At 43.0% G+C, this 24,494-nt stretch overlaps 1 protein-coding gene and 1 long non-coding RNA gene across 3 annotated transcripts; one reads left to right on the forward strand and one right to left on the reverse strand.

The window, feature by feature from the left end:
* Positions 1-1,268: 1,268 nt before the first annotated feature.
* LOC308110298 lies at positions 1,269-6,746 on the forward strand. Its single transcript, XR_013935376.1, has 3 exons — positions 1,269-1,564; positions 4,224-4,343; positions 4,526-6,746. It is a non-coding gene; the product is annotated as an uncharacterized lncRNA (long non-coding RNA).
* Positions 6,747-13,232: 6,486 nt separating this feature from the next.
* On the reverse strand, positions 13,233-23,940 carry tmem192 (transmembrane protein 192). Of its 2 annotated transcripts, none has more exons than XM_080462928.1 (6): positions 23,792-23,940; positions 22,940-23,095; positions 22,122-22,383; positions 21,892-22,014; positions 14,661-14,766; positions 13,233-13,914 (listed from the first exon to the last, which is right to left on the reverse strand). In XM_080462928.1, the coding sequence occupies exons 1-6, from the start codon at positions 23,819-23,821 to the stop codon at positions 13,800-13,802; spliced, it is 792 nt and encodes a 263-aa protein (XP_080319054.1). In that variant the 5' UTR covers positions 23,822-23,940; the 3' UTR covers positions 13,233-13,799. The 2 variants fall into 2 exon arrangements, with proteins under 2 accessions (XP_080319054.1, XP_080319055.1); XM_080462929.1 differs by having other exon boundaries at positions 22,940-23,092; positions 23,792-23,922.
* Between the last annotated feature and the right edge of the window lie 554 nt (positions 23,941-24,494).

A 24,494-nucleotide genomic window follows, 5' to 3' on the forward strand; every position in this document is an offset into this window, starting at 1 on the left:
AGACTATGCTTAAACAAATTGGGGAAAAGAAAGGATGATTTCTATTAAATATTTTCAGATTGTATTGTAATTTAAGTAATGTAAAGTTTTTGACATCTTTGATTTATAAGCAAAAACTAGAAAATTGCAGAGGAATTTTTTCCTCTGTCTAGCGCGTCGACTCACGTTGCTAACTCGCGTTTATGATCAAATTGAGAGATTTTTTTTTTTTGAAGTTTACATCGACACCTTCTCCCACTCGAACGAAAAAAATCTCTCCACTCCAAGTCTCCTTGTTAAACTCCAAAAACGTTATCAAACTTAAAAGCTCGCAGGTCAGATAGGAAAAAGATGTTTTCGCATGTGAATAGAGGACAAGAGCGGCAACGTTTTAAAAGTCAACTTAAGTCTCTAGCTGAAAGTATGGCCACGTCACCTGGAGTTGAAGACTTTGTGTTTTTCACTCCATTCCCATCCACTTTGAATTAGAAATTATTCGTAGTTTTTCACGATTTATTCGGAAATGGTTGGTCGACTCGTTATCAAAAGTCACAACACACTATTCCCAAATTTTCCGCACGTTTTGATGTGCTTTGTGTGTACGTGCTCCGAGAGGTGCTGGACCAGTTGCGCGGCACAAAAGCAACAGAAGAAGATTACGATTTTTTTCAAACGCGGCCCTCAGAACAGTAATCTTTGCACCTTGCCACAGGCAGACACAAGAAAAAATTGAAAGCGTAAAACGAAAAGGGCTTTAAATATTCCAGGTCCTTCTGTGTGACGTGCCTTCACCCACAGTCGGCTGGGATTGGCTGCAGCCGACAGGTGAAGGCATTCATGACAGGCCGAACTCAGAAGAGAGAATCACAAACACTCACAATTATATAATTCAACTAAATGTGCGTAAATGGAAATGGAAATGTACAAACTAAAAGCGCGTGACGACTTTTTTATTCTCCTGTTTTGTAGAAATGGAACTAAAACCACAAAGCCAGGAGCTGAAGGTGTGACTGACCCCAGGCCAGGAGCTCCAGTGAACTCTGTGTGTGTGTGTGTGTGTGTGTGTGTGTGTGTGTGTGTGTGTGTGTGTGTGTGTGTGTGTGTGTGTGTGTGTGTGTGTGTGTGTGTGTGTGTGTGTGTGTGTGTGTGTGTGGTGACCTATGAACGTGTGTGTGTGTGTGTGTGTGTGTGTGTGTGGTGACCTATGAACGTGTGTGTGTGTGTGTGTGTGTGTGTGTGTGTGTCTGTGCACCGGACAAAGTCTGATGAGTGGTGACCTATGAACGTGTGTGTGTGTGTGTGTGTGTGTGTGTGTGTGTGTGTGTGTGTGTGTGTGTGTGTGCGTGTGTGTGTATGTGTTCAGTTAAAGGATCCTGTGTAATTTGCCTGCAGGATGAGAAACAAAGGAGTGGCCTACTTTAAACACAGTAAAGAATTCGAAAAAAAAAAAATAAGCCGTCTTCGTCAACAAACGGTGACAGGACTGGATTTCACACCTGCTTTTCTTCTTTCCTCTCTCGGTGTGAGGGAGGACGTGAGGACACACAGAAGTGCTCTGCAGATCTGAGCTGCACCTCCTCTACCAGTAAGTCTCAGTCTTTCGTCGACCTTTCCTGTTCCACTGCTCGTGGGGAATAAAATCGGGGTCAGAAACTAAAGGTATGCAGGCTCAATGGGAGCGAGATCTCTTATTCTCCTGGGGTGAGTTGACTCTTTCACACTTGTACCGGGATTAAAGGGCGGCGCTTGTGTGAATGTATGAGCTCACAGGTCAACTGGGTGCAGCGTTTACTTTATTTACTGCGTGACGGTATGAATTGATATCCGTGTTCGTGATTCTCTTGAAATGCTCATAAAATCAAGAGAGTTTAATCGTTGAAGTGCGGTGATGGAAGCATTGCTGTTTAAAATTAGACATGCTCAAGATTGGTATATATTTTAATCTTTTTCTGTATCAGATTTATAGATGCAGGCTCATCCGAAATGTTTTTAAATCATTAGAAAATCCATTGTTTCCATATTTGCGTAAGTCGTCCTGCAACGTGGGGCGCACGGACACAAACAGCACATCAAAACGTGCGGGATGTTCGGGAATAGTGTGCTTTCACTTTTGTTAACTATTCAGTTAACAGTTTCCGAAAAAATAAATAAAAATGAAAACTGCTGTGTGAAACCACAGTGCGACAGTCAAGAGGCAAGTGGTGCCGCGACCCTGTGGAGAAGTGTTACACTTCAAACTCGGGTTGAGTTTATGAAGAGACGTCACCTTTTTAAAGCAGCAGCTTTAACAGACGCACCCGTCGACACGCAGCTGGCATGAAGAGCGTCGATATCCTCTCTGTGGACTGAGCTGGAGGCCATGACGATCCAAAGGTACGGCTGGAAACACACACACATTTATTTGTGATACGATTATAAAACCATCAAAGCAAAACTCATTACTTTTTAAAAAAAACAAAGCATGTGACAACATTTTTTTCTTTTTTTTTGTAGAACCTAAACAAAATCCACAAAACCTGGACCCGATGCATTACTGGTCCAGCCCACTCATGATGGAACTGGACTGTATATTGGCCCCTGAAGTTAAATATTATATAGTATTTATTTTTGTATACATCTTTGTACGTCATCATATACATGTGTGTATATTGTAGACAACTTTATATTGGTTCAGTTATGTGCTTTTAAATAAATACGTTTCTTCCCTACCATATTTGGTGTTTGGTTTCTTCAATATCAACTGGTCCCACAATGTATCACAGGTCACAATGTATTTAGAAGTCCAGAATGCATATGTGGCCCTCGGTGAAGGAGGTTTACACACCCCTGATGTAGAGGATATTCAAACTGCAGAGGTTTAGAGATGCGCGCTGTAAAGTTACCTGAAAGTTTTAACAATATCTGTGCCTATTTCTTCCTTCTGCGAGTCAGACTGCTATTCCTGTAAACTCAGCCTCAACTTTGTAATGCTCGAAGCGAATGCACTGATGATATATTTCAGGGTGAAATGAATGACAAACTAAATATTTTGTAATACTTGTGTACAATAGGGTCCCAGTGAGACGAGTTATTTTTCATTTGTTGTATTTAACAGGCATGGGTTAACTGAATCACTGTAAAAGGTAGAATCCATATTTCTGGGATTAAAAACTCTTCACTGCTGAAGCACAAGTGAGGCCAACAAGAAAATGCTATTTCAAATGTTATACTGCCTCCTGATGGTTGCTGCAGGGTACTGCAACTGAAGCATTTTTGGAGCAGCAATATTAGTTGTTTTTATGTAAAGAAGAAAAATTGCCCCCGATAATTGACAAATGTATTTTTGTGTTTTATCAACCACAGTGGGAGTTTATTAAATGTGTAATAGATTTATTTTGCAACCAAGTATCATGATTTTTAACTTCTAAAGTGCAAAACAAAGATTTAAAACATTTCATGCGTCAACTTCTAAACTTGCTACTGTGTAAATATTTAATAACTGGATAAGGAATGAAAAGAAATGGAAAATTGTACTGGTGGTATGAGCAAAAGTTTCCATTAAAGTGCGTCTGAGCCTCCGGAAACACAGCAGGTAAGCACACCTGTGTTAAATTAACTGTCCAATTAGACTCCAAGCGTTCGAATACCTGAACGAATCATTCGTTGGGTCCAATCTTGAGCATATTTCTCTCCTTTTAGAAGTTGTATGAAACTTGTCTTTTTAAAATTCGACGTTCCTCTGAATCACCGTTTCTGATCCGATGCTTCTTCAGTGAGAAACACACCGGCGATAAAGGTCGGCGCTGCCATCTACTGGTGAGACCGCGTCACTGCTCCCTGACTAAAGGCACACAGACCCACTTCTCACCCTTCTGAATAAAATTATGTGTAGCGTTGTCTCTTAAGATTAATTATGCTACAATTTTAGGAACAGTGCCGTTTTAAAGGAAACGTATCTGCACTTTCAACTCAGTAGGCCTGGTGTCAATAAAAAAAAAAAAGGCTTGAACTACATTACTCCCCCTCAAGTGAGTTTGTCTCAGACCAAGTAGTAATTTTCTAGTTATATGCTTTTTATCCATCAGTCCGTCCCCGCATGGGTTTCCTCCAATAGACCACAGAGTATGCCCCTCTGGGCGACCAGGATATTAGCGGTACAGAAGATAGACGAGCCAAACTCAAATTTAGTTTGTCAGTTTCTGTCATGAATCTATCATATGTATCTTCATGTGAAGATGGTGTAACCGCGTGCTCTGTGTTTTCAGTCGTGTCGATGGACCTTCCGTTCTCCCGCTTTGAGTTGACCTTCATCATCATTGCCTTTGTCGCCTTCTCCTTCTTCAGTGTGATTTCGGTGTGCATCCAGCCACCATCAGATGAGCCTGGTAGGCAGCCGTCCTCTCACACACACACACACACACACACACACGCACACACACACACACACACACACACACACACACACACACACACACACACACACACACACACACACACACACACACACACACACACACACACACACACCTCGGATTTTTAATGCTGACGGATGTTTGGTCGCTTCCAGGAGACGATATTAATGAGGACAAGTGGGTACAGCGATTCAAGAGGAAGCAGAGAGTGATCAGCAGACAAGCCCAACAGGAGCCTTGAAGGAAACTAACATCCACCAGCCTGGTTTCCTCCGACTGTGACGACCCCACGTGTTTTCTGCTTCGGTGACTGTGGCACAAAGTGTTGACAATGTTTCCAACACTGCTTAGTTCAAATGAAATGAGAGCATCGATAAAACTGTTCCTCACAAATGATAAAGTCTCATGAATCAATGAACAAGAAAAAACAACTATCCGCGACTCTTTAACATGACGCACAGGGATTACATCATCTCATAATTTATGTGGAGTTTTTAACTGGATTACCACAGTTTTCATCTTAAATTAAATGATTAAATGACTTTTCAGTACGAACTGGAACGGAAATCGATGAAGCTCAAACTTGGTTGGCTGCTCCACACGCTGCACTTTTAAAGAAGAAGACTCAAACCGCAGTCACAGACCGGCTGGAGAAGCCGTCGTGTCTGAGTTAGGATTCAACAAACCAAGTGACTTTTGGCCTTTGGAGACCTTCCCTGTTGACCCCCTGGGGAGGGGGAGAGGACTCGCCCTCTTGGGTTTGCCCCTTGACCCCTGAGCCCTCCGTCACTCCATCGCAGTCGGCCCGTCTAGTTTTTCAACCAGATGAGGGGAGCTGGAATAAAGATGAAGTGTGAATGAACTAATTCTGACTTGTTTTTCAGGAACTGCAGGCAAACAAAGACTCGAGCCTCACTGTGAAGGTCCATGCATGCTGTGTGTATTCTGCTGCTCCTGTGTATATGCGTCCATTTGGAGTCTTGGGTAATTAGAGAGAAAGGGCTTCACCAGGCATTAAGATGCGAGCTGGCAGAGGCCCTCATTAACACTGACGACCTTGTGGCATGACAACAGACCCCCTATCACTCTAACGATGGACAGCGGACCGACCGATCAGATCACAATCAACACGCAGACGACTTCACCCCAAACCTTTCAGACACTACGGCACATTTCATCTCTGCCACCCAGGCGAGACTCTGGGTTTTAAATTAGCCTCAGAAATAATGCCAATGGGTTTATTTGCAAGGATTGTTATCTGACTTTTGAGCTGTGTTGCTGAGTTTGCTACTGGGGGCATCATACATATGCAAAAAAATAATAATAAAATGTAATGTTTAAGACATTTCTGGGACGAACGAGGTATCCAGCCTGCGCCGGATCAGGAGCCAAAGCAAACATTCAGCAGCACAAAGGCTGAAAAAGAGAACGCTTCAGAAAGAACAGAGTGCAACAAACAAAATCAACATTTCTTTATGTTTTGGTGTGTCGGACATTGATAACCTGCCAGACGCTTCTCCTTCGACTGCGGGGTTCGGATGTTATGGTTGATGGTGCGGTGTCATCCCAGATAGACGATTCCCAGTTAGACGACCATGTGTTTTCCCCAGATAGACGATTCCCAGTTAGACGACTTATTATAATAAGTGAATTATTTGTAACATTTCAGTGACCTAGGATGAATAGTAATGTATTTTTACACATAAAGACACATAATTTAAAATCACGGCGGGAGAAGAAAATAATCGTCTATCTGGGAATCGTCTTAGTACTTCTATAAAATTAACTGTACTGTACTGTATGCTGTAAAGAAAGCAGCCAAGGGCCCCGCATGATTGCAGTAGATGTACATGTGATCCCTATGAAGTGTGAGAGTAGGTCCAGGTGTATGTTCACCTCGGTGGAGAAGCAGTAGTGTGATTTAAAGAGGTATTGTTCCTCTTATCCAGTTTTATTACAGAGGAAGCTCCTTATCTGTGGATCCTGGTCAAGAGATGAAGAGAAATGAAGAGGAGGAAGGTGAAAATGTAAGAAAAGAGTGAGCGGGGGAGTCACAGTGACCATAAAGATCCGAGCTACAAGGGAGATCATAATTGCAACTCTCGTCCTGCAAAAGACTTGATTTGAGTAATCGGGTCGTTATCAGGCTCTCAAAAAATTTACCAGAAGGATCCGAGTGGGGGACCATAACTTTAAGCACATCGTTTAAGTAAAATGTGAGTCGTGATTTAGATTATGTATTTTTTTTAAACAGTGTGTACACTGCCTGTTCAGTCAAATCTCCAGGGAAAAAGTATGTATTGTGGGTGATTGTATTTCACTGGTGTGATTGATTATTTGGAATAATGAATTAATAAATCAACTTCTAACATCTTGAAATAGTGGAAAGAATGCTCACATGGAGACTCTCCGGACTAAATGTTAACCAACGCAACCACCAGTCAGATGTCTGCATTTCTCTGTATATCTGGACAAAAATCTGCTGTATGACTAGACGCTCTTTGAAAACGTATAACTTGTTATCCGAAAGTAAAATTTGTCATTTTATCAGTCAGATGACAAATGTTAAATGTTTGTCGGCACACAGAGAGTTGTACTGCATTCAGATTATGTCATACAAAACGTTTGATTTATATCTGCAACAGTACCAGTCTTCTGAGAATCACGAGCCAAGAAACGTTTCATTGATTTATTTGTTGCTACCAAAGATTTAAAGCTGAAATAATTACAGCAGCTAAAGGAAATTGATTCAAGTGGACATGTTTCTTCATTTGATTCCGTTTGTAGCGAGAGAACAATTAGTTTTGTTTTGGAAAATTTATTATGATTGTTTGGGGCCAAATCTTACAAGCGGAAACTTCCTTTTAATTACTGGAGCAGAGTTCATGTAAGGTCTGCAGCCCCACCGCTGGAGCCATTTATTATGATGTGTGTGTGTGTGTGTGTGTGTGTGTGTGTGTGTGTGTGTGTGTGTGTGTGTGTCTCTCTCTCTCTCTCGTAGGGGAGTATTTGAGCAGGCTGGGTAATCCTTGTAAAGACGTATAATCCCCAGGAAGAGCAAATATTACAACATGTTCCAATCAGCCACACGGCGGAGGGAGAATCTGGTACGATTCCCTTGTTTCTGTGTGGAACGGCAGGGAGAAGGACAGCCAGGGGAGCAGAGGTCCGGCCGCGGCCAGGAGGCCGTGGCTGCCAGGTGGCTCCGAATGACAATCGGGGAGGCACATTAGCATATTTAAATTGGGAAAATAAAAGTTTTTTAAAAGACAATGGAAGCTGATATGCGAACGCAGCCCTCCCCAGAAACCTCAGCTGAGTGCAGCAGGGTGTGTGTGTGTGTGTGTGTGTGTGCGTGCACACACACTGGCCAAATCCACGAGGAATCTCGGCCATTCCAAGTGGCATTTCTGCAAACACCGTAAAGCAATAAAGGACAGTGGTGCATGGGGACACAAACATCTCTATCACAATAACGAAATGAAAAAACAAAAAAACCCAACCAGGAGCTGTGAACTCCCTTTGTCTAGTTTGGAGTGCTAAGAAGAGTTGACGGTACCAGGTGCTTGTTCAAAGTCTCCGACTATTTCGAACCCTTGCAGTCCATTAGTGTCCTGCTGCTTCTCTAATCCTCATTCACATGTAATGGCTGACATTTCATCTTAATGTGTCAATTCATTAGCCGCGTGCTGAATGGAGAGTCCCGGGCCTCAGAGACGACCGTAGGCAGACACGTTAATGACACACACACACACACACACACACACACACACACACACACACACACACACACACACACACACACACACACACACACACACACACCAAAGTGAGATGACTACCTGCAGCCATAAAAGCTGCAGGTGTGGCCATTTTTGTTTCATAATGCTGAAAAGAGAACTTTTTAATACACTTTATTTTTTAGTTTGAAGAGGTTTTTTTTCCCCGACTACACCCTTTATTAAGAATGTGTTGAAGCTAAAACTGACACGTTTCACTTTCACGCGATCTCTTCAATTTGCGCCTGAAAAATATGCATACGTCTCTCATTACACATCCAACATCAATGAATCCACGCAAAGTACGAGGCTGGAGCCGGTCGCCATCACACACCAGTGTGGAAACAAAGATAATCCAGGGGGGGGGGGGGGGGGGGGGGGGGGGGGGGGGGGACTGTTTTCTTTACAGCAGTGAAAGAATTGAGTTCAGGCGGTCAAAATGTCAGTGTTTAAAACCCTTTTGAGAACACGTTTAAAATGAATATTTTAGAATGTTTACATCGATAGAATTACAAAGAAATTTTGCATTTATTTTTTTCCTGGTCAGCCTAGAACTGAGATATTTGCCTTTTTATATGATGAAGATCATCTGTGTGTTTCTGGAAGAGAAGAGACTTAAGCTGGCTTCCTGATCAGAAAGTCACTGTGTTGTGTGGGATTGAAGCTGCATGTTTTTTTTAACTTTATATGTGATCCACCCATACACCAAGCTTTGTCATTTTGTGAGACGAGGCAACCTGCCCACATTGTGTGAAACCTCGTGAATGGTGGCTCCTAGGAAACACAGAAACTTTAGATCTCAGGCACAAATTAGACAATCAAGCAGCCAAACGTCCACAAAATGACCCCAGGCCTGCTGCGCCCCGGCCTGAGACGTCAGACCGATGTCCGCCTGACACATCAGACTTTTCTAGCCGCCACAAGTTCAACACGTCTCTGCATTTTATTTAACCCCGAAAAAACCTGATGCAAACGGCCGCTGCTCCTTCTCCTCCTCCTCTTGCTCCTTACAGCACCACCCCTAGAGCCATAGATGTGTGTGTGTGTGTGTGTGTGTCCTCACCGGTGCGGGGGCAGGGGGGGCAAAACAGTAGGAGGGAGGGTCCAGGTTCTCAAAGGACCTGCTACTCTCAGTTACAGCTTCTTAAATCTGGGCTCTAATGTTATCGGTGATAAATCACCTCTGGCTGCTTTTTCCGCTCACTTTTAAATGTGTCTGTCACTCACACAGAGTGCAGCAGGAACGTGTGTGTGTGTGTGTGTGTGTGTGTGTGTGTGTGTGTGTGTGTGTGTGTGTGTGTGTGTGTGTGTGTGTGTGTGTGTGTGTGTGTGTGTGTGTGTGTGTGTCTGTGTGTGTGTCTGTGTGTGTGTGTGTGTGTTTGAAGGGGCAGTTAAGGTGCAGGGAGGGAGGCGGGGGCTTCTGCCATTTGAATCACCCTCTACATGTGGGGTCAATATGTGCAATGCTTAAGTGTGTGTGTGTGTGTGTGTGTGTGTGTGTGTGTGTGTGTGTGTGTGTGTGTATGAATGTCAGGGGTAAGGTGGGGACTGCAGTAGGAGTAACACCCCCCCAACCCCCCTCCCCCCAAAAGGGCCACATAAAAGAGGTGGGGGGAGAAGCATCTTTGTCACTTTGCCCTCAGACATAGAGCCAATCACACTCTGCCTGGACACACAAACGCTGCGGACACACACATTCTTCTGGGACTCACTGATTATCGATCCGGGGGGAAAAAAAAAAAGGCACTTGTGTGTTCTGGATTTTTGCAGCCGCGACTCTTCTGGACTCAGAACGGTGAAGAGGCCTGAAACACAGAGAGTCATCAGGTCAGGCTCTGATCAGAGCCGGGAGAGACCATCCAAACTTTTTGGGAAAAGTATCAGTAGCCAAGCTCACCAGGAGAAAAGCTGCTGCTCAGCCATGAGGAGCTTCAATCTGCTTTACCTGCTGCTGCTCCTGCTGCTGCTCACAGCTGCTGCAACATCTGTCAGAGGCAGGCCAGGTAAGAGTCTGCACACTTTATTGCAAAGACCATTTGAATTAAAAAAAATAAAATAAATAGAAACTCTAATAATAACATAATAGGAAACTCAATTGAAATGTAATGGAATCGCAGTTAAAAATATTTTTAAACATGTAAGAAAATAGGAAAATCTAACACAGGAAATAAAAATGAAAAGCGATAATGAGAGATTAAAAAACCTCCTCATGGTCATGAAGGAGTCAGAAGTAAGATCCATTTTTACTATAAAAAGTAAACATTGTACTACTATGTATGTTTTTAGCAATATAGTGATAGAAGCTCTATGTTAAAGCACCAATTTGACATAGGTTGATATTTAATTCCGGCCTTATGGTATATTGTTCTGTGCTATTGTGAAAAACATTATTTTAGTCGCTGCACGAAACTGCGAGAGAGAAAAAAAATGGAAATTTGTTTTTTAAATTCACTAATTCGCGAAAAAAATCTTCTTAATGGCCCTCTCTCTAAGTTACCCTCTAGAATAAAGTTAAAATTTGAGCTGCAGTCGTGCGTCATACAACAGGTGCGTGTTTTGTTTTGTTTTGTTTTTTTGTGCGCAAATCCGCTGGTTTGCACAGTCATCTTCTGCGCAAACAGCTGGCGTTACAGAAAGGGGCTTCAGGCTGGCTGGAGGTCGCGATGGGGGGGGGGGGGATGATGGTGATGGAGAGGAGAGAGGATGAAGGGGAGGAAGAAGGGAGGAGGAGGAGGATCGCACACAGACCTCGGTGCGCGTCCTTTGTGCGCCGCGCTGGAAAGCCGCTCCTTTTGTTAATCACGGCGCTAAAACGCCATGCAAATACCCCGAGCTTTATTAACATGACATGGAGCGGCGGTGCCAAGTGTAAAAGAAACCTACCTCCAGGCGTGGGGAGCGGTTTCTTTCAGAGGTGCTCCAGGAGGAGGAGGAGGAGGAGGCCGGGGGAGTCATAAAGTCATCGGGCAGTTTATCTCTTCCTGGGCTTGGCTGACAGTCTGTGAACCGCGGGAGTCAGGGTGGATTTATTAGGGACGTTTAAAAGTAATCATGTGTTAGGACCTGGTTTGTCCCAGCTGTTTGTAAAAGGCCCCAGCCAGTAAAAACACTCGGGGGCGGACAGGAGAGGCTTTGTTCGCTTCAAAATTCACACACAAATCAGACTTTTAAACGGTCTGCGCAACACTGAAATGAGACGTTATTCTTGCTTTCTACGTTTCCCTCCTGTGCGCATCATCATAACCAAAGGCACGTCCTCATTTCAGATTTCTTGAACTTGAGGAGAAAGTACCACCACAGACACCACTGCCCCTACAGACGCTGCCTCCCGCTCCACTCCAGAGTTCCCTTCCCCTGAGGCGAGGTGAGGACCGTCACACACACCCTGGTTACAGAGCACGCAGGTGGCAATCAGGGAAGTGTGTGTGACCGCCTGCAGAGGCGTGTCTTCACACGGAACAGAGCCGCGCGCATTAATCTCACTGGTGGTGACATGGAAGCATGATTCTAGGGCAGCGAGTCGCCCAGCCCTCATTTGGACGGTCAGGTTTCTGGAAAAGTCTGCCCAAAAAGACGTCTAAAATATGTGTATAATGGCCATCACTATTTATCATCTTCTCATTTAGCCTAAATTCATATTTTTTCGCCATATAAAGCCAATCATGGGCTCGTGTGGACAACTCACAATTGACTTTCGGGTTTGTATTACGCACAGCAACGTGATTGGTCAATTGATACCATGTGGGCTAAACTTTTTGAAAGACGGCCTCTAATTGGTTCGTAATTCTCTGATTCATCCTGGTGCGTTGACATGCTAAAGAGGAGGATTTTCCTTTCCAAGATGCTGAGGAATTATATCTGCAGAATCCATATTATATCTAATTTTTCCTACACATTATTTACATATAAATTACGCTTAAGAAGACCCCCCCCCCCAAACTATGAATGGAAGGCTTTAATGTGAACTTCATTCAGGAGGATATTACAGAGGTTTTGAGTGCTTGTAACATTAAATGTGTTTTTTTCCCCTTACAGGCCGGAGTCCAACAATGAGGGCGATCCAAAGAGAGAGACATAAACTGCAATGTGTGTCAGAGGCACCATGGACGCATGGATCGGAGTATTCGGATGCAGACTGTGATGGGCAGAGAAACCTGAGCACCGTGAAAAAGCCATTCGAAGACCGTCATCTGGCTGTTTCTGCACATGTTCTGCAGAAAAACTCCACAAGACTCCACTCAAAGCCAAACTCAGCAAAAGATTTGCGCCTTCATTAGTGGCTTAAATAATAATAATCCTCATGAAATATTTGAGATGATGTGAACTCAGCCAGCACCTTTTCACCTCTGTGACGAACGAGAGAAGCTGTGCTTTGACCTTTAAATATATTCAATGCGGAAAAGCTGCAAAAAAATAAATAAAAGGATAAAGAAATGTCTTCATAACATTCCTATAAAGTGTTTATATTATATGCACTTCAGATGTATATTGAATAACTTTTTTTTATTAAAATATGTAAAAGGTACTGATCTGTCTTTGTGAGATTGTTTGACTGGAGCTCCAGATTAAAGGTCACAGATGATTTAATATTTACTATCATTTATAATGATTGAGTATATTTCAGCTGTAGCCTGAAAGCAGGGACCTTCATTCCTGCTCGACTCTCAGTTGAAACCTCTTGGGGGGGAAAAAGCAGGGATCGTAAATGCTCCACTCCCTGTGGAGTTCCGGACGCCGGAGCGTAAAGGAGCCACAAAAGGGAGCAAACGGCGAGGGCTCGAATGACGAGCTCGATATTTTGTTAACACAGCAAAGGTGAGGCGGGAGGAGGAGGAAATGTTGACTGCTACGGTTTGGGTTGAATCTTTTGAGCTCTCAGATTACATTTTATAGAACACACACACACACACACACACACACACACACACACACACACACACACACACACACACACACACACACACACACACACACACACACACACACACACACACACACACACACACACACACACACACACACACACACACACACACACACACACACACACACACACACACACACACACACACACACACGAACTAAAGAAAATGTAAATTTTATTGGGATCTGATCAAATACACAAAGACAAAACAGAACAAGAAAAATAAATCATTGACATATTCAGGTAGATAAATTAGCACTTAGACATTTTGCAGAGTGATTCCCGCTCCCCAGCTCTGCAGCTGGATCCAGAGGAGTGAAAACCTCGCCCTCCATAGTGCAGATCGTCTCTCAAACGGTTTCACCATTCGGTTCCTCTCACAGTGTTAAAAGCAGCCGTGCACATGGGTCACCGGGGGTCGAAACACAGCGATTAAAAACAACAACCCCTCACCTCTGATCTGTGACCCACGAATCCCCGACTCCGCCCCCCACTCAGCCTCTTTAACGGCCCTCCACTTTCAGTTCACCTCCTCCGGCGTTATCTGTCCGTCTCAGGTGAGGAGCTCAGTGTGTGTGGACAGGTGCATCTGTTTGCTTTCAGTCTTTCATCCAGTGTTTCTTACGGCTTTGGTCGAGCTCTTTAAAACCGGCAGCCCTCCTCTCAGAGCGTTTAAAGCTTCACTATGGAGGAGGAGGAGGAGGAGGAGGAGGAGGCGGCCAGCCCTCAGTGCTGTGCGGTGATGTTGAGCAGCCTCTTGCTCAGAGACGTGTTGTGCTGTTTGAGGTACTCGATCAGATCGGCCTGCTTCTCCACCACCTCCTCCAGGCTGGACGCCCCCCTGCGACACAAACAACAGCAAATAAGCACATTTAACACAAACAAGGTGACGTATTTACAAGTCAGTTGGAGGAAAAAGCTGCTGGATCCAAGCTTAAATAAACAATATTGATGATCTCTCGTACCAACAAATCCTTCAGAGCGAAGCTTGTTCAGATTAATTTAAACTGGAGACGCAAAACTGAAGAAATACAGAACATATCACATCTTTATTTATTGTTTAGATTAGTATTTGTTGCTTTGAAACATTTCTACTCATCAAATCAATGTCTTCCAGATGAGTCCTGAAAAAGTACAGGTAGAAGTACATACTATATATACATATATAATTTACAATTTAAATGCCTTAATTGCTTTGACAACAGCAGGCAATGTTTATGTTTAAAGTACAAAAAACACAATACAGAAGTTAAACAACTGCCGATATAAAGCAGAAATTTGCTTTGTAAAAAGAATTTGCTGGTCAACGTTTCCCACCTCTATTGTTTTTATTGCAAAGAGGGATACAGAAAAAAAATTTAAATAAGTTGAAGCTATTTCACCTGAACTTTAAAATCTCAGAAAACTATAGCGTTTAACCGTCGGGGATCAACGGTTAATGTCAAGACATTAATTCGAAGACACTTGGTCTCACACCAAGTGGTTGATGTCACACTTGGGAGGAAATGTCCCAGCAGCACCTGCACACGTCGCCTTCCACAGGAGTCAAAGGTGTAGAGCGTGTGCGTCAGTGAAGCGAGTGAGTACCTGAAGCCGGTCTCGGTGGGTGAGTTGGTGACGCTGTAGCTGTGCGAGAGCTCTTCTTGGTTCACGTCGGGTGCAGCTCGCTCTCGGTTGAACCGCATCACTTTGACTGCACACACAGAGGGGGAGAAACACGGGCTTACATTTCTATACTGAGATCATCATCGACCAAACTTTCGGGGGGCGGGGGCACACACGGCAGACATCACTGAGCAGAGAGAGCTTCCTACACATTTCGATCACTCAGGTGAGAAACAGCACACACTTGTGTTTTTTATGGTTTTCCATCCCTTTCCCTCTCCTAAACACACAAGCTGTTATATCCTGCACTTAGTCCTTATGGGCTGCCATATCCTGCACTCAAGCCTCTAATTCTCACGCCCTAAACATACACCTTTACACCGGGGGAGGAGCACGGCGGGGGGGGGGGGGGGGGGGGGGATTACAGTAGGTGTACGAGGACCAAGATACTAAACTAATGGTGGAGCAGAAGAGATAAGGCCATGGTCAGTGTGTGTGTGTGTGTGTGTGTGTGATGAAGGGCAGGAGGAGGGGATGGGCCAGCATTGATAAGACTCGGGTGTCATTAGCCAGAGGAAATTGTCACAGAGGTTCTAAAGAGCGCTATCTTTACTTTGTTACAGTGCAGCATCTCAGCATTCTCACTCACACACAATCCAAAGAAATGCTGCACATTCCTGAATAATGGCGCCCCCAGTCTCTGTGTGTGTGTGTGTGTGTGTGTGTGTGTGTGTGTGTGTGTGTGTGTGTGTGTGTGTGTGTGATGAAGGGCAGGAGGAGGGGATGGGCCAGCATTGATAAGACTCGGGTGTCATTAGCCAGAGGAAATTGTCACAGAGGTTCTAAAGAGCGCTATCTTTACTTTGTTACAGTGCAGCATCTCAGCATTCTCACTCACACACAATCCAAAGAAATGCTGCACATTCCTGAATAATGGCGCCCCCAGTCTCTGTGTGTGTGTGTGTGTGTGTGTGTGTGTGTGTGTGTGTGTGTGTGTGTGTGTGTGTGTGTGTGTGTGTGTGTGTGTGTGTGTGTGTGTGTGTGTGTGTGTGTGTAAATAAAGCAATAGCAAGCGTGTATGTGTGAGAGAGAAAAAGACATTCCTGAACGATAAATAGTTGGTTGAGAAGACAACAATGGCTAAAAAGACTAATTAAGCCGAATTAGAAAATGTATATTCACCATTAGAATAAATATAATACAAAAAAAACTGTTTACCATTACTTCTATATAATTTCGTTCAAATAAAAATCTATTACTGAAAACGACCCTTAATGTAATGTAAAGATGGTCTCTCTCTCTCTCTCTCTCTCTCTCTTTCTCTCTCAGAACTGAGGCTTTGTCATACAATATTCTTTTTGCTGATGACCAAGACATTGATGATCTTTTTTGATTAGGAAAAAGATGAATTTATGAAGTTTCAGAAACTTTCTAGAAGTAGAATGAAAGCACAGACAGGAATGTTGTTCCACTGAGACAGTTTGAGATTGTAAACATTATTAGACGGCTGATTAACAAACAAATCATGACGGCACTTTCTAAAATCGAGGGTTTTGCTGTTGTTTTGAAGGTTTTTGATTTTATATGTTGGAGAAAGTGGGAGTGTCCACCAGTGTTTGGCTTCACTGCAATGTTTTGGTATTTCAGGGTCAGTAAACTGTCCTGGAGGCGACCTGGGGGGCTTCTGGGTGAAAAGACACTGGATGTCATTGCTCCAAGTTTTCTGTGATTCCAATTCCGTTCGGTTGTTTTTTCAGATTCTCTGTTTATGTTTACCCTCTCTGCAAATGTTATTGGAAAAAGTGAAGCTCTGTGAGCTTGCGCGGTTTTCCACTTACCCGCGCACTGTTAGCCGAGATGTTTTATCGGGCTGTGGAGTTCAGCGTATTACAACAGAGGGAAAGAGGATGGATGGAGGCAGCGGTCTAAAGGAAGTGGCACATTTCACACAGTCCTGTTAAGAGACTCTCACAGTGTTTGACAGACAGTCTCAGACCTGATCTACTCCGTGCCAGAAGCTCCAATCACCTCTGGAGAAGTGCACATTTCCAGGTGATAACTGGAGAGGCTGCAGAGGTGCTAACGGTTCATGAGGCCACACACAGAGCACAGCATCAGACAACTCCGAGGCTGTAAACTAAACACCAACGGCGTTGCCGCGTGAGGAAGCCCAGTCCAATGCAATACATGTGATATGCGATAACATCGGCAAATGCTGTGATCGCGACACAACGTAATAAATAAAAATGTAAGTGTGTGACGGTGATTTGTACTTCTAAACAAGAGTACTTTTTCTTTGTGGATCCAGTTTCAACCAGACACAACTGTGCCGTGTTTGCTTTACTTCTCTTAAAGCTTTTCTGGCTCAGACTCCTGGCCTGTGGCCAATAAGGTGTAATGAAAAACAGTGTTGTCAACATAATCTTGTGCAATAAGTCTTCATCCGATTGGCTAACTATGCTGACATGCAGAGCATGACCGTAAAGTGCAAAGACACATGATGTCTTTTGTAGTTCAGTCACTCTTTTGCAATATGTGTAATGCTGATATCACAACAATGTTTAACCTTTATTGAACCATTTATAAAAGTACAATAGTACAATAAGAGGGCTCACGGTCCTTTGTTGTGAAACCAGCTCCTTCTTTAGGTTTGGGAGAACTACACTATCTATATACCATGTATGGATATAATTGATCAGGGGCCACAAAAACACCATCTTCTCTATCAAAGGACCAAATTGTAATGGAGTATTCAACAATGTATGATAATTGGAGGTACTCGCCTAATGTGAAGAGTTAACTGCACATATGTAGATTAAGCTTATTGAATCAGAATGCACGCTTATCATAATTTACACTTTAAAAATGCATGCATTCAAATTTTCCTAATTGACCTTCTGCATGTGGGCTGTTGGCCACCAGTTGCTCATGTCTGCTTCATATTTAAAAGATCAGGCTTAAAACTTGACCATAGTCATTTTATTAAGTGTGTGCATGTATGCAGAGTCTGGGTTGGATCTAGGATCTTTGTGAATCAACAGATCCCCTCTCCTCTGCATGATACTGCGTTATATGTTACTCTTCAATAGATCATCCACATGATCAGAACTATATTAAGGGTGTGTGTGTGTGTGTGTGTGTGTGTGTGTGTGTGTGTGTGTGTGTGTGTGTGTGTGTGTGTGTGTGTGTGTGTGTGTGTGTGTGTGTGTGTGTGTGTGTTGTGCCCTGCAGTGCTCAGACTGAAGTTCTGACCAACCAGAGGAGAAAGATGTGTTGCAAGTTGAGCCTTTGATGGCCGCAGCATCACTTTGATGTGCATGGGGGTCTATAGGGGAGAGTGTATTCATGTTAAAATGAGAGAGGCAGAAACATACAGAAAAAAACCCTCAAAGACACACACACCCGACACACACACAAACACTTACAATCAGCACGCACTTCAAAGACAGACAGGACGAGGCCTTCCTGTATGGTCTTCATAGCTGGAGGCTTTATAGCTCTGCCTCTGGCTCCTCAAAAAAAAAAAAAAAAAAAAAAAAGAACAAGCGGAACTGGGATTTTCTTTTCACCAGAATCCTCTGCCGGTGTCACCTTGACTCTGCATCACTCAGGGTGTGCGTGTTTGGGCTGCACTGCGAGGCCTGGCTTGGTTTGTGTCGTGCCTGACTGCACTGATCTGAGGAGGAATGCGAAGGGCAAAGAGAAGATCCCCTCCCCACGCACACACTGGACCTGCAGTACTGTAAACACAGGAACAATGTGTGCGTGGGTCTCCTTTACCCCTTGGCTAGGTTAAACCCTAATGCCTCTTAACCCCCCCACCCCCTCTGCCCACTGATATCTCCACCACCGATCTCTGCCCTTCGGCTGCCAAACACTCCTTTAGTATGGATTTCCTTTCAATAAAGATTCTTCAATATCGACGTCCTCTCATTCGGTATCTTCAGCTACACTTTTCTTTCACACACAGAGTAACTCTGGCCTGCTGGCTACATCAAACCGTCAACCACTGCGGTAACAAGCCTCAGGATGTTAGGGTATGACAAATGAGTCATTTGTTGGCTAAATAATATTTTCAAATTCAACATAAATCTGTCAGACATCGTGGCACCCGCGTTGCTTTGGGCTTTAGACGCTGACCATAAACTACTTTGTTCACGCATCGACTGAAACTCCAGGGGCCTCGATCATATGTCTCTCACCTCGACTCTATGGCGTCTCCCACAAAGGCACGGGAGCGTCTCAAAAACGTAACTCATACCGACATACAACACATTCATTTTACATTATTACTACATGTATACATTATTTCTAATTTGTTAGTGTCCATGTATCTGTTATATTCTATAACCTCGGTAGGGTACTTTATCCTAGTTGGATATTATACACACATTTTGTGTGAATACACATCACCTTTAATTTGGTATCTTGATTGTTCCAAGAGCTGATGGGTATTCCCTTTTGGATTGTTAAGTATATATTTACCTGCCTACAGACTATAGTAAATCCACCCAAAACAAACTTGTTTTATTTATTTCTGCATGTGCTTCCAACTGTTTTGCTGGAGGACATGACCAGGAGGACTTCTGATTGTAGTTAGTGCTCTGCTCTCATAATGGAATAACCACCTGGTCAAGTCCAGTTTGGGTAGTTACTGTGTGAAACTTGCATTTTCTCCCTATGCATGGGTGGGTTTTCTCCTGATACTCTGGTTTACTACTGAACAGTCCAAAAACTTGCATTTGTGGTCAACTGGCGGCCTTGAATTGCCCCGTATGGATAAATGTGAGTAAACATGATGAGTTGGATGAAGTGGTACAGGAAATGGATGAATGAGCTTCCACCAGTAAACAGAAATCTACAATAACAAGCAATATAACAATCTCCTTGTAATTCACAACTTATTGGGATGATGTTGAGCCGTTTCCAAACCCCTGTGATCAGTTTGACATCTCGGCTTCTTGTGACAAACATCAGGCAGAAAACTGCAGATGGTTTCCAATATGGAGACTTGAATCTGAACGTCTTTGACAGAAAGCGCCAATGAGTCTGAAGACGAAAGATTAATGCAGCAAATACTGAATGAACACCTTTCTAAAATAAAGGCCTTTTTTGACCAAAATGATAGGTGATATTGGCCACCAATAAAAAAAACCTTTCATCCTTAATTGAACAGATCATAATGTTTTAACCCACTAATAAAACAGTTAACGTTATGTTTTATTTGCCCTTCGGTCAATATTTTATGTGTGATATGAAATGTTTCATAATACACTGAACACAACTAGAAGAAGATGTAAACACTTATTGGAATGTTTGTGCATCAATGTTAAGAAGCAGTTCTATAAACGGTTGAGATATTACAATTTTTGTGTGAATTTGAGTATGGAACTAAGTTTTATTTCTTGATTTTCCATCCTCTCACCCGTCTTATCTATTCTGCTTTTATCTAAATTCTTACACTTGAGGCTGAGTGTACTTGTATATAGATGTATGCTAAAGAATCCTGAGTCGTGACAAAAAAGATCATTCAGGCCCACATGCAGAGGGAAGAAACCACAGTTAAAGGAAAGTATAAATAAATGGGAGACGCTGTGTGTTCTGTAAAAAACCTCTTCAGTCCACAGGTACATCTAATTTGGACCGTAATGGTGACATCTTAACAACAAGACTGGTGTCTCAGCGGTTTCAGCTCAGATAGATGCTTCCCATTTAGACGCATAATTACCATAAGTTAATTATTAGTAAAATTTCAGTGACCTAGGATGAATAGTAATGTATTTTTTACACATAAAGACACACAGTTACTTTTGAAAAATTAACTCATCGTTAAGTTTAAATTCACGGCCGGGGAAACCCGGTCCCGATGTACGATGCAAACCTTCACAGAAAAAGCTAAAAACAAATGTTTCACACACACACACACACACACACACACACACACACACACACACACACACACACACACACACACACACACACACACACACACACACACACACACACACACACACACACACACACACACACACACACACACACACACACACACACACACACACACACACACACACACACACACACACACACACACACACACACACACACACACACACACACACACACACACACACACACACACACACACACCATCTAACTGGAAAGCGGCTATCTGGGATGACACCATCTCAGTATGTGAGCAGGATTTAAAACACACACTCAAGTCAAATTCTGTTGGCTTTACACTGCACTGACTCATTTTGAACCACCGACTTCTACACTAATTCTAACGTCTATGTTAAACACTTCACTGTAAAACTCTACCAGCAAGTTATTTCACTGCAAAGTTTGGAGTCTGAGTTGATCTTAACCAATTGACTCTCGAGTTCCGAGGCCTCGGTAGCGAATAGGCAGGAGTGTCATCCACCAAAGTCTGTGTGGTGGTTTGTATCAGAAGAGGAGATTCAGCAGATCAGCAGAGACACGGAGACAGAGGGAGGGTGGACGGGGAGCTCAATGGTCAATTGTCATGCTGTCGAGTCTGAAAAGGGCAGGGCAGGTATTGTGATGCAGATGCACCAAGCTTGAGAGTGGGGGGTAGCATGTGTGTGTGTAAATTATGTAATCTACAGGGTGTGTCCCCCCATAAAGAAAAGCTGCTACTGTGGTGACCAAGTACAGGAGAACAGGGAGCGTCAACATCTGAATTAAACTGTTAACAAACCCGGAAAACAGGCTGGTAGTCCTGATAGATTTCTGAGACAGAAGAAAACTCTGAGAAGGTTTAATTTAAAAAGGTTGAAAACTTCGGAGTCACCCTGAGCATACACTCTGCTGAGTTAAATCAGCTGGAAAGCTGCTGTTTAGCAAGTTAATCCTTAGGACCCTCGTAGACCCTCTTCACTGTTTATGTGTGACTGTTTGTTCTTTGGCTTGTGTGCTGCTTCAGTTTATAATCGCTGTACTTTACATTGCAGCTGAATCACTGCGTGTGAGCTCATAGAAAGTTTCTTCTTTTGTTCCACAGCACATTATTCTTTGGTTCAATCAAAACGAGCTCTCGTGTGATTTGTTTTTCTCTTAGTGAAAAAGCTCATTGGAAGATTGAATGAATGCTGCCACCCATGTTTGGATATACCAAACACATAAACCAAGAACTATTAGTCTTACATTTCTTACCCAGCATCAAACATGTTGGCAGAGATCAGTTTACCTGCGTAGTAGATGAGACATGGCACGGCCACTAGGACTTCCAACCCCAGGACAGAGAGCAGCAGGTAGGTGTGTACAGGTGGATGTAGCCCTGCAGCCAGAACAACCAGGAGCACAACGTTTCCTGTCCACACAGAAGCAGTTAAAGGTTTATGCTGCCACCTTGTGTGGATTCGTAGTCAGCTCATGCACTGTAAATAAAACATCCTGACATTATGTGTGGGTCTGTACCTATGGAGTGTACGATAAGGGGCAGGTGTTTCAGACCCTCCATCTCTCTGTAGAACTGCAGGTATCCTCTGCTGCGGGCGCGACTGTGGTGGTGCTTCATACAGCCAGTAAACAGCAGCACCAGAGCCCACAAAAACACCTTGGCGTACACGATGACGCTGCCACCTTGCACGCCGTGTAAGATCTTCGTGCACACCTCCTCTTGGCCAAACTTCAACACACACAGCACCCCCACACAGATGGACAGCACAACGTAGATAACCTAAGACAGAAAATAACCAGAGGAAGTGTGACCGAGGGGTCATATTACTATTTGAGCAAACAGACAGTAAAAACGATCAATGATTCATACATGAAAGAAAACAGACTGGGCAAATACATTGATAGGAGTTGCATTAGTGAGACCATAAGACACAATAATAAAGTAAACAACCAACCATTTATTTGTCTTTTATTTTATTTTTGAGAAAATTCTAGTTTTGTCAGTTGAATGTCAGTAGAAAAAAGAAAAAAAAACTGACCGTCTGCTTTTCATGACCACAATAACTCTAAATATTCAGTCCGATATACTACAAATCCAACCAAGGCAGAAAATAGGTTGAACCCTTGGTTTGAAAAGCCTCAGACAGTTTATTGGCAAAGAAAACGGTCTGTGACTACTTTTTCTAGTGACTCACTAAGAGCATACAGTAAATCACTCACTCGTTAAGTTATTGCGTCAAGATATGATTGGAAAATAAAAAGTCAAATCTATTGTTTATCTGGTCTTCTAATACCGCATGTCTTTCAATTTGATACCGTATGTATGTGTGACATACATGCAGGACAGACAGCAAGCTGGCATGGCAGGAAGTCGGTACAGTCTGAAACTCCCTCCTGATGGCAGAGTGAAGGGCATCAGCGGAGATCAACGGTCCGTCCACCAAAGAGTTGTCCTCCAAGCTCTGTGATATATCCAGTGAAGAGCCCGCCTGCTGAAATGAAAAGTAGAAACTAAAGCTTGGAGAGCTAAACACACATCTTACATCCAGAAATTTGAGTAACATGGACAATGGTCAAAACAGAAAAACAATAAACAATAATGGTAAATGAAAAAAAAAGCCAAACATATCAAGCAAAGGAGTCTTTACATGGCCTCTATGCACTGTCCTTAGGAACCCTTATCCCAACAGTGTAAACATCAGCCCAAAGGTTGGTTACTCTTAGCAAATTATTGGACTAATCATACACTGATATACAGTGAATGCTTTTGTTGCCCTGTAGAAAACTGACATGATCTTTTTAGCAGACATCAAACTCTGAAATCAATGTTACCAGATACAAGTGGCGGATTCATCCGCAGACATTGGTCACATGTGCGCTCCAATTAGATCACTGTCAGTGATGATCCCCAAGTAAGTACATGGAACCACAAGATGTGAGCATTCAGGAGAAAAGTATGGAAAAGTCTGTTTTCAACGTAACGCACTCCAGCTGAAAGCCACTGTAGATTACAACGTCGAAATTCGTCATGTGGCCAAATGAAAACTATCTGAAACATGATGGAATATTGTTCCCATTGCACATGTAGAATTAAAAGGCTGTTAGCAGCGTTAGCAGAGCGAGCTCTCAAGCTAACAGGGTGACACGGCGAGCCGTTGCCATAGTAACCGGTTAAAACGTGTACATACAGCATACAGCGGAGGTCCCTTCGAGTCCATTTGTCTCGATGTTGGACGTTGTCGAAGGAGGAATTCAGTTAAAAGCACGCAGAGGGTTACATTCTGGAACAGATCTGTGTGAACAGACAGTAAACTTCCTCTTCCTCTTATTTTTTTTTTTTGGTAGGTGCCGTTGAAAATTGATTCCTACCTCAATCGTTCCGCTTGTCAAACGACGCGCTCACCGTGAGGCCAGTGGTAACAAACTAATCTAACATTGTGGGAGTAAATAAACAAAAACAAATATGGAACATATTATTATGTGTTTTGCTTGTTTATCAAGCAGGTGTCCTTAAAAGAAAGAGATCTTTTTTTTTGTGGATCAAATGTCCAAATACACAATATGAACTGCAATTTCAATGTAAGTCGTGAAAATCAAATGTTAATGATTATAGGGACATTTGTGACGTCAGGGCTTTGAAAATTTAAATTGTGAAATTGAAATATAGAAACACCCTTTCAGTCGTGAGTAGGGTGCTACAATTACTTTCTGAAATATGGCATGTTCATTTTTTTACAATCTCTCTCAGGGATGTTTAATAGTTACAGATGACTGAATTGGTTATGATTATTTAAAAAGAAAGGAGTCAGTTTTAGATCCAGTCATTTTTTTATACCCTTTACCCAAAGAACAAAGGAACAACTTAGCATATTTTTCCCTCGTAGGGAAATC

The sequence above is a fragment of the Lipophrys pholis genome, assembly GCF_963383615.2.
Source record: "Lipophrys pholis genome assembly, chromosome: 5".
NCBI classification, from domain to species: Eukaryota; Metazoa; Chordata; class Actinopteri; order Blenniiformes; family Blenniidae; genus Lipophrys; species Lipophrys pholis.

Bases quoted from the DNA above. Each gene is read 5' to 3' on its own strand.
- tmem192 (XM_080462928.1), bottom strand. From the start codon at position 23,821: ATGGACTCGAAGGGACCTCCGCTGTATGCT. The intron at 22,015-22,121 runs GTACAGACCCAC...CTGTGTGGACAG, and splicing joins CCTTATCGTACACTCCATAG to GAAACGTTGTGCTCCTGGTT. The intron at 14,767-21,891 runs GTAAACTGATCT...CTGTGTGTGCAG, and splicing joins ATGTCTCATCTACTACGCAG to TCAAAGTGATGCGGTTCAAC.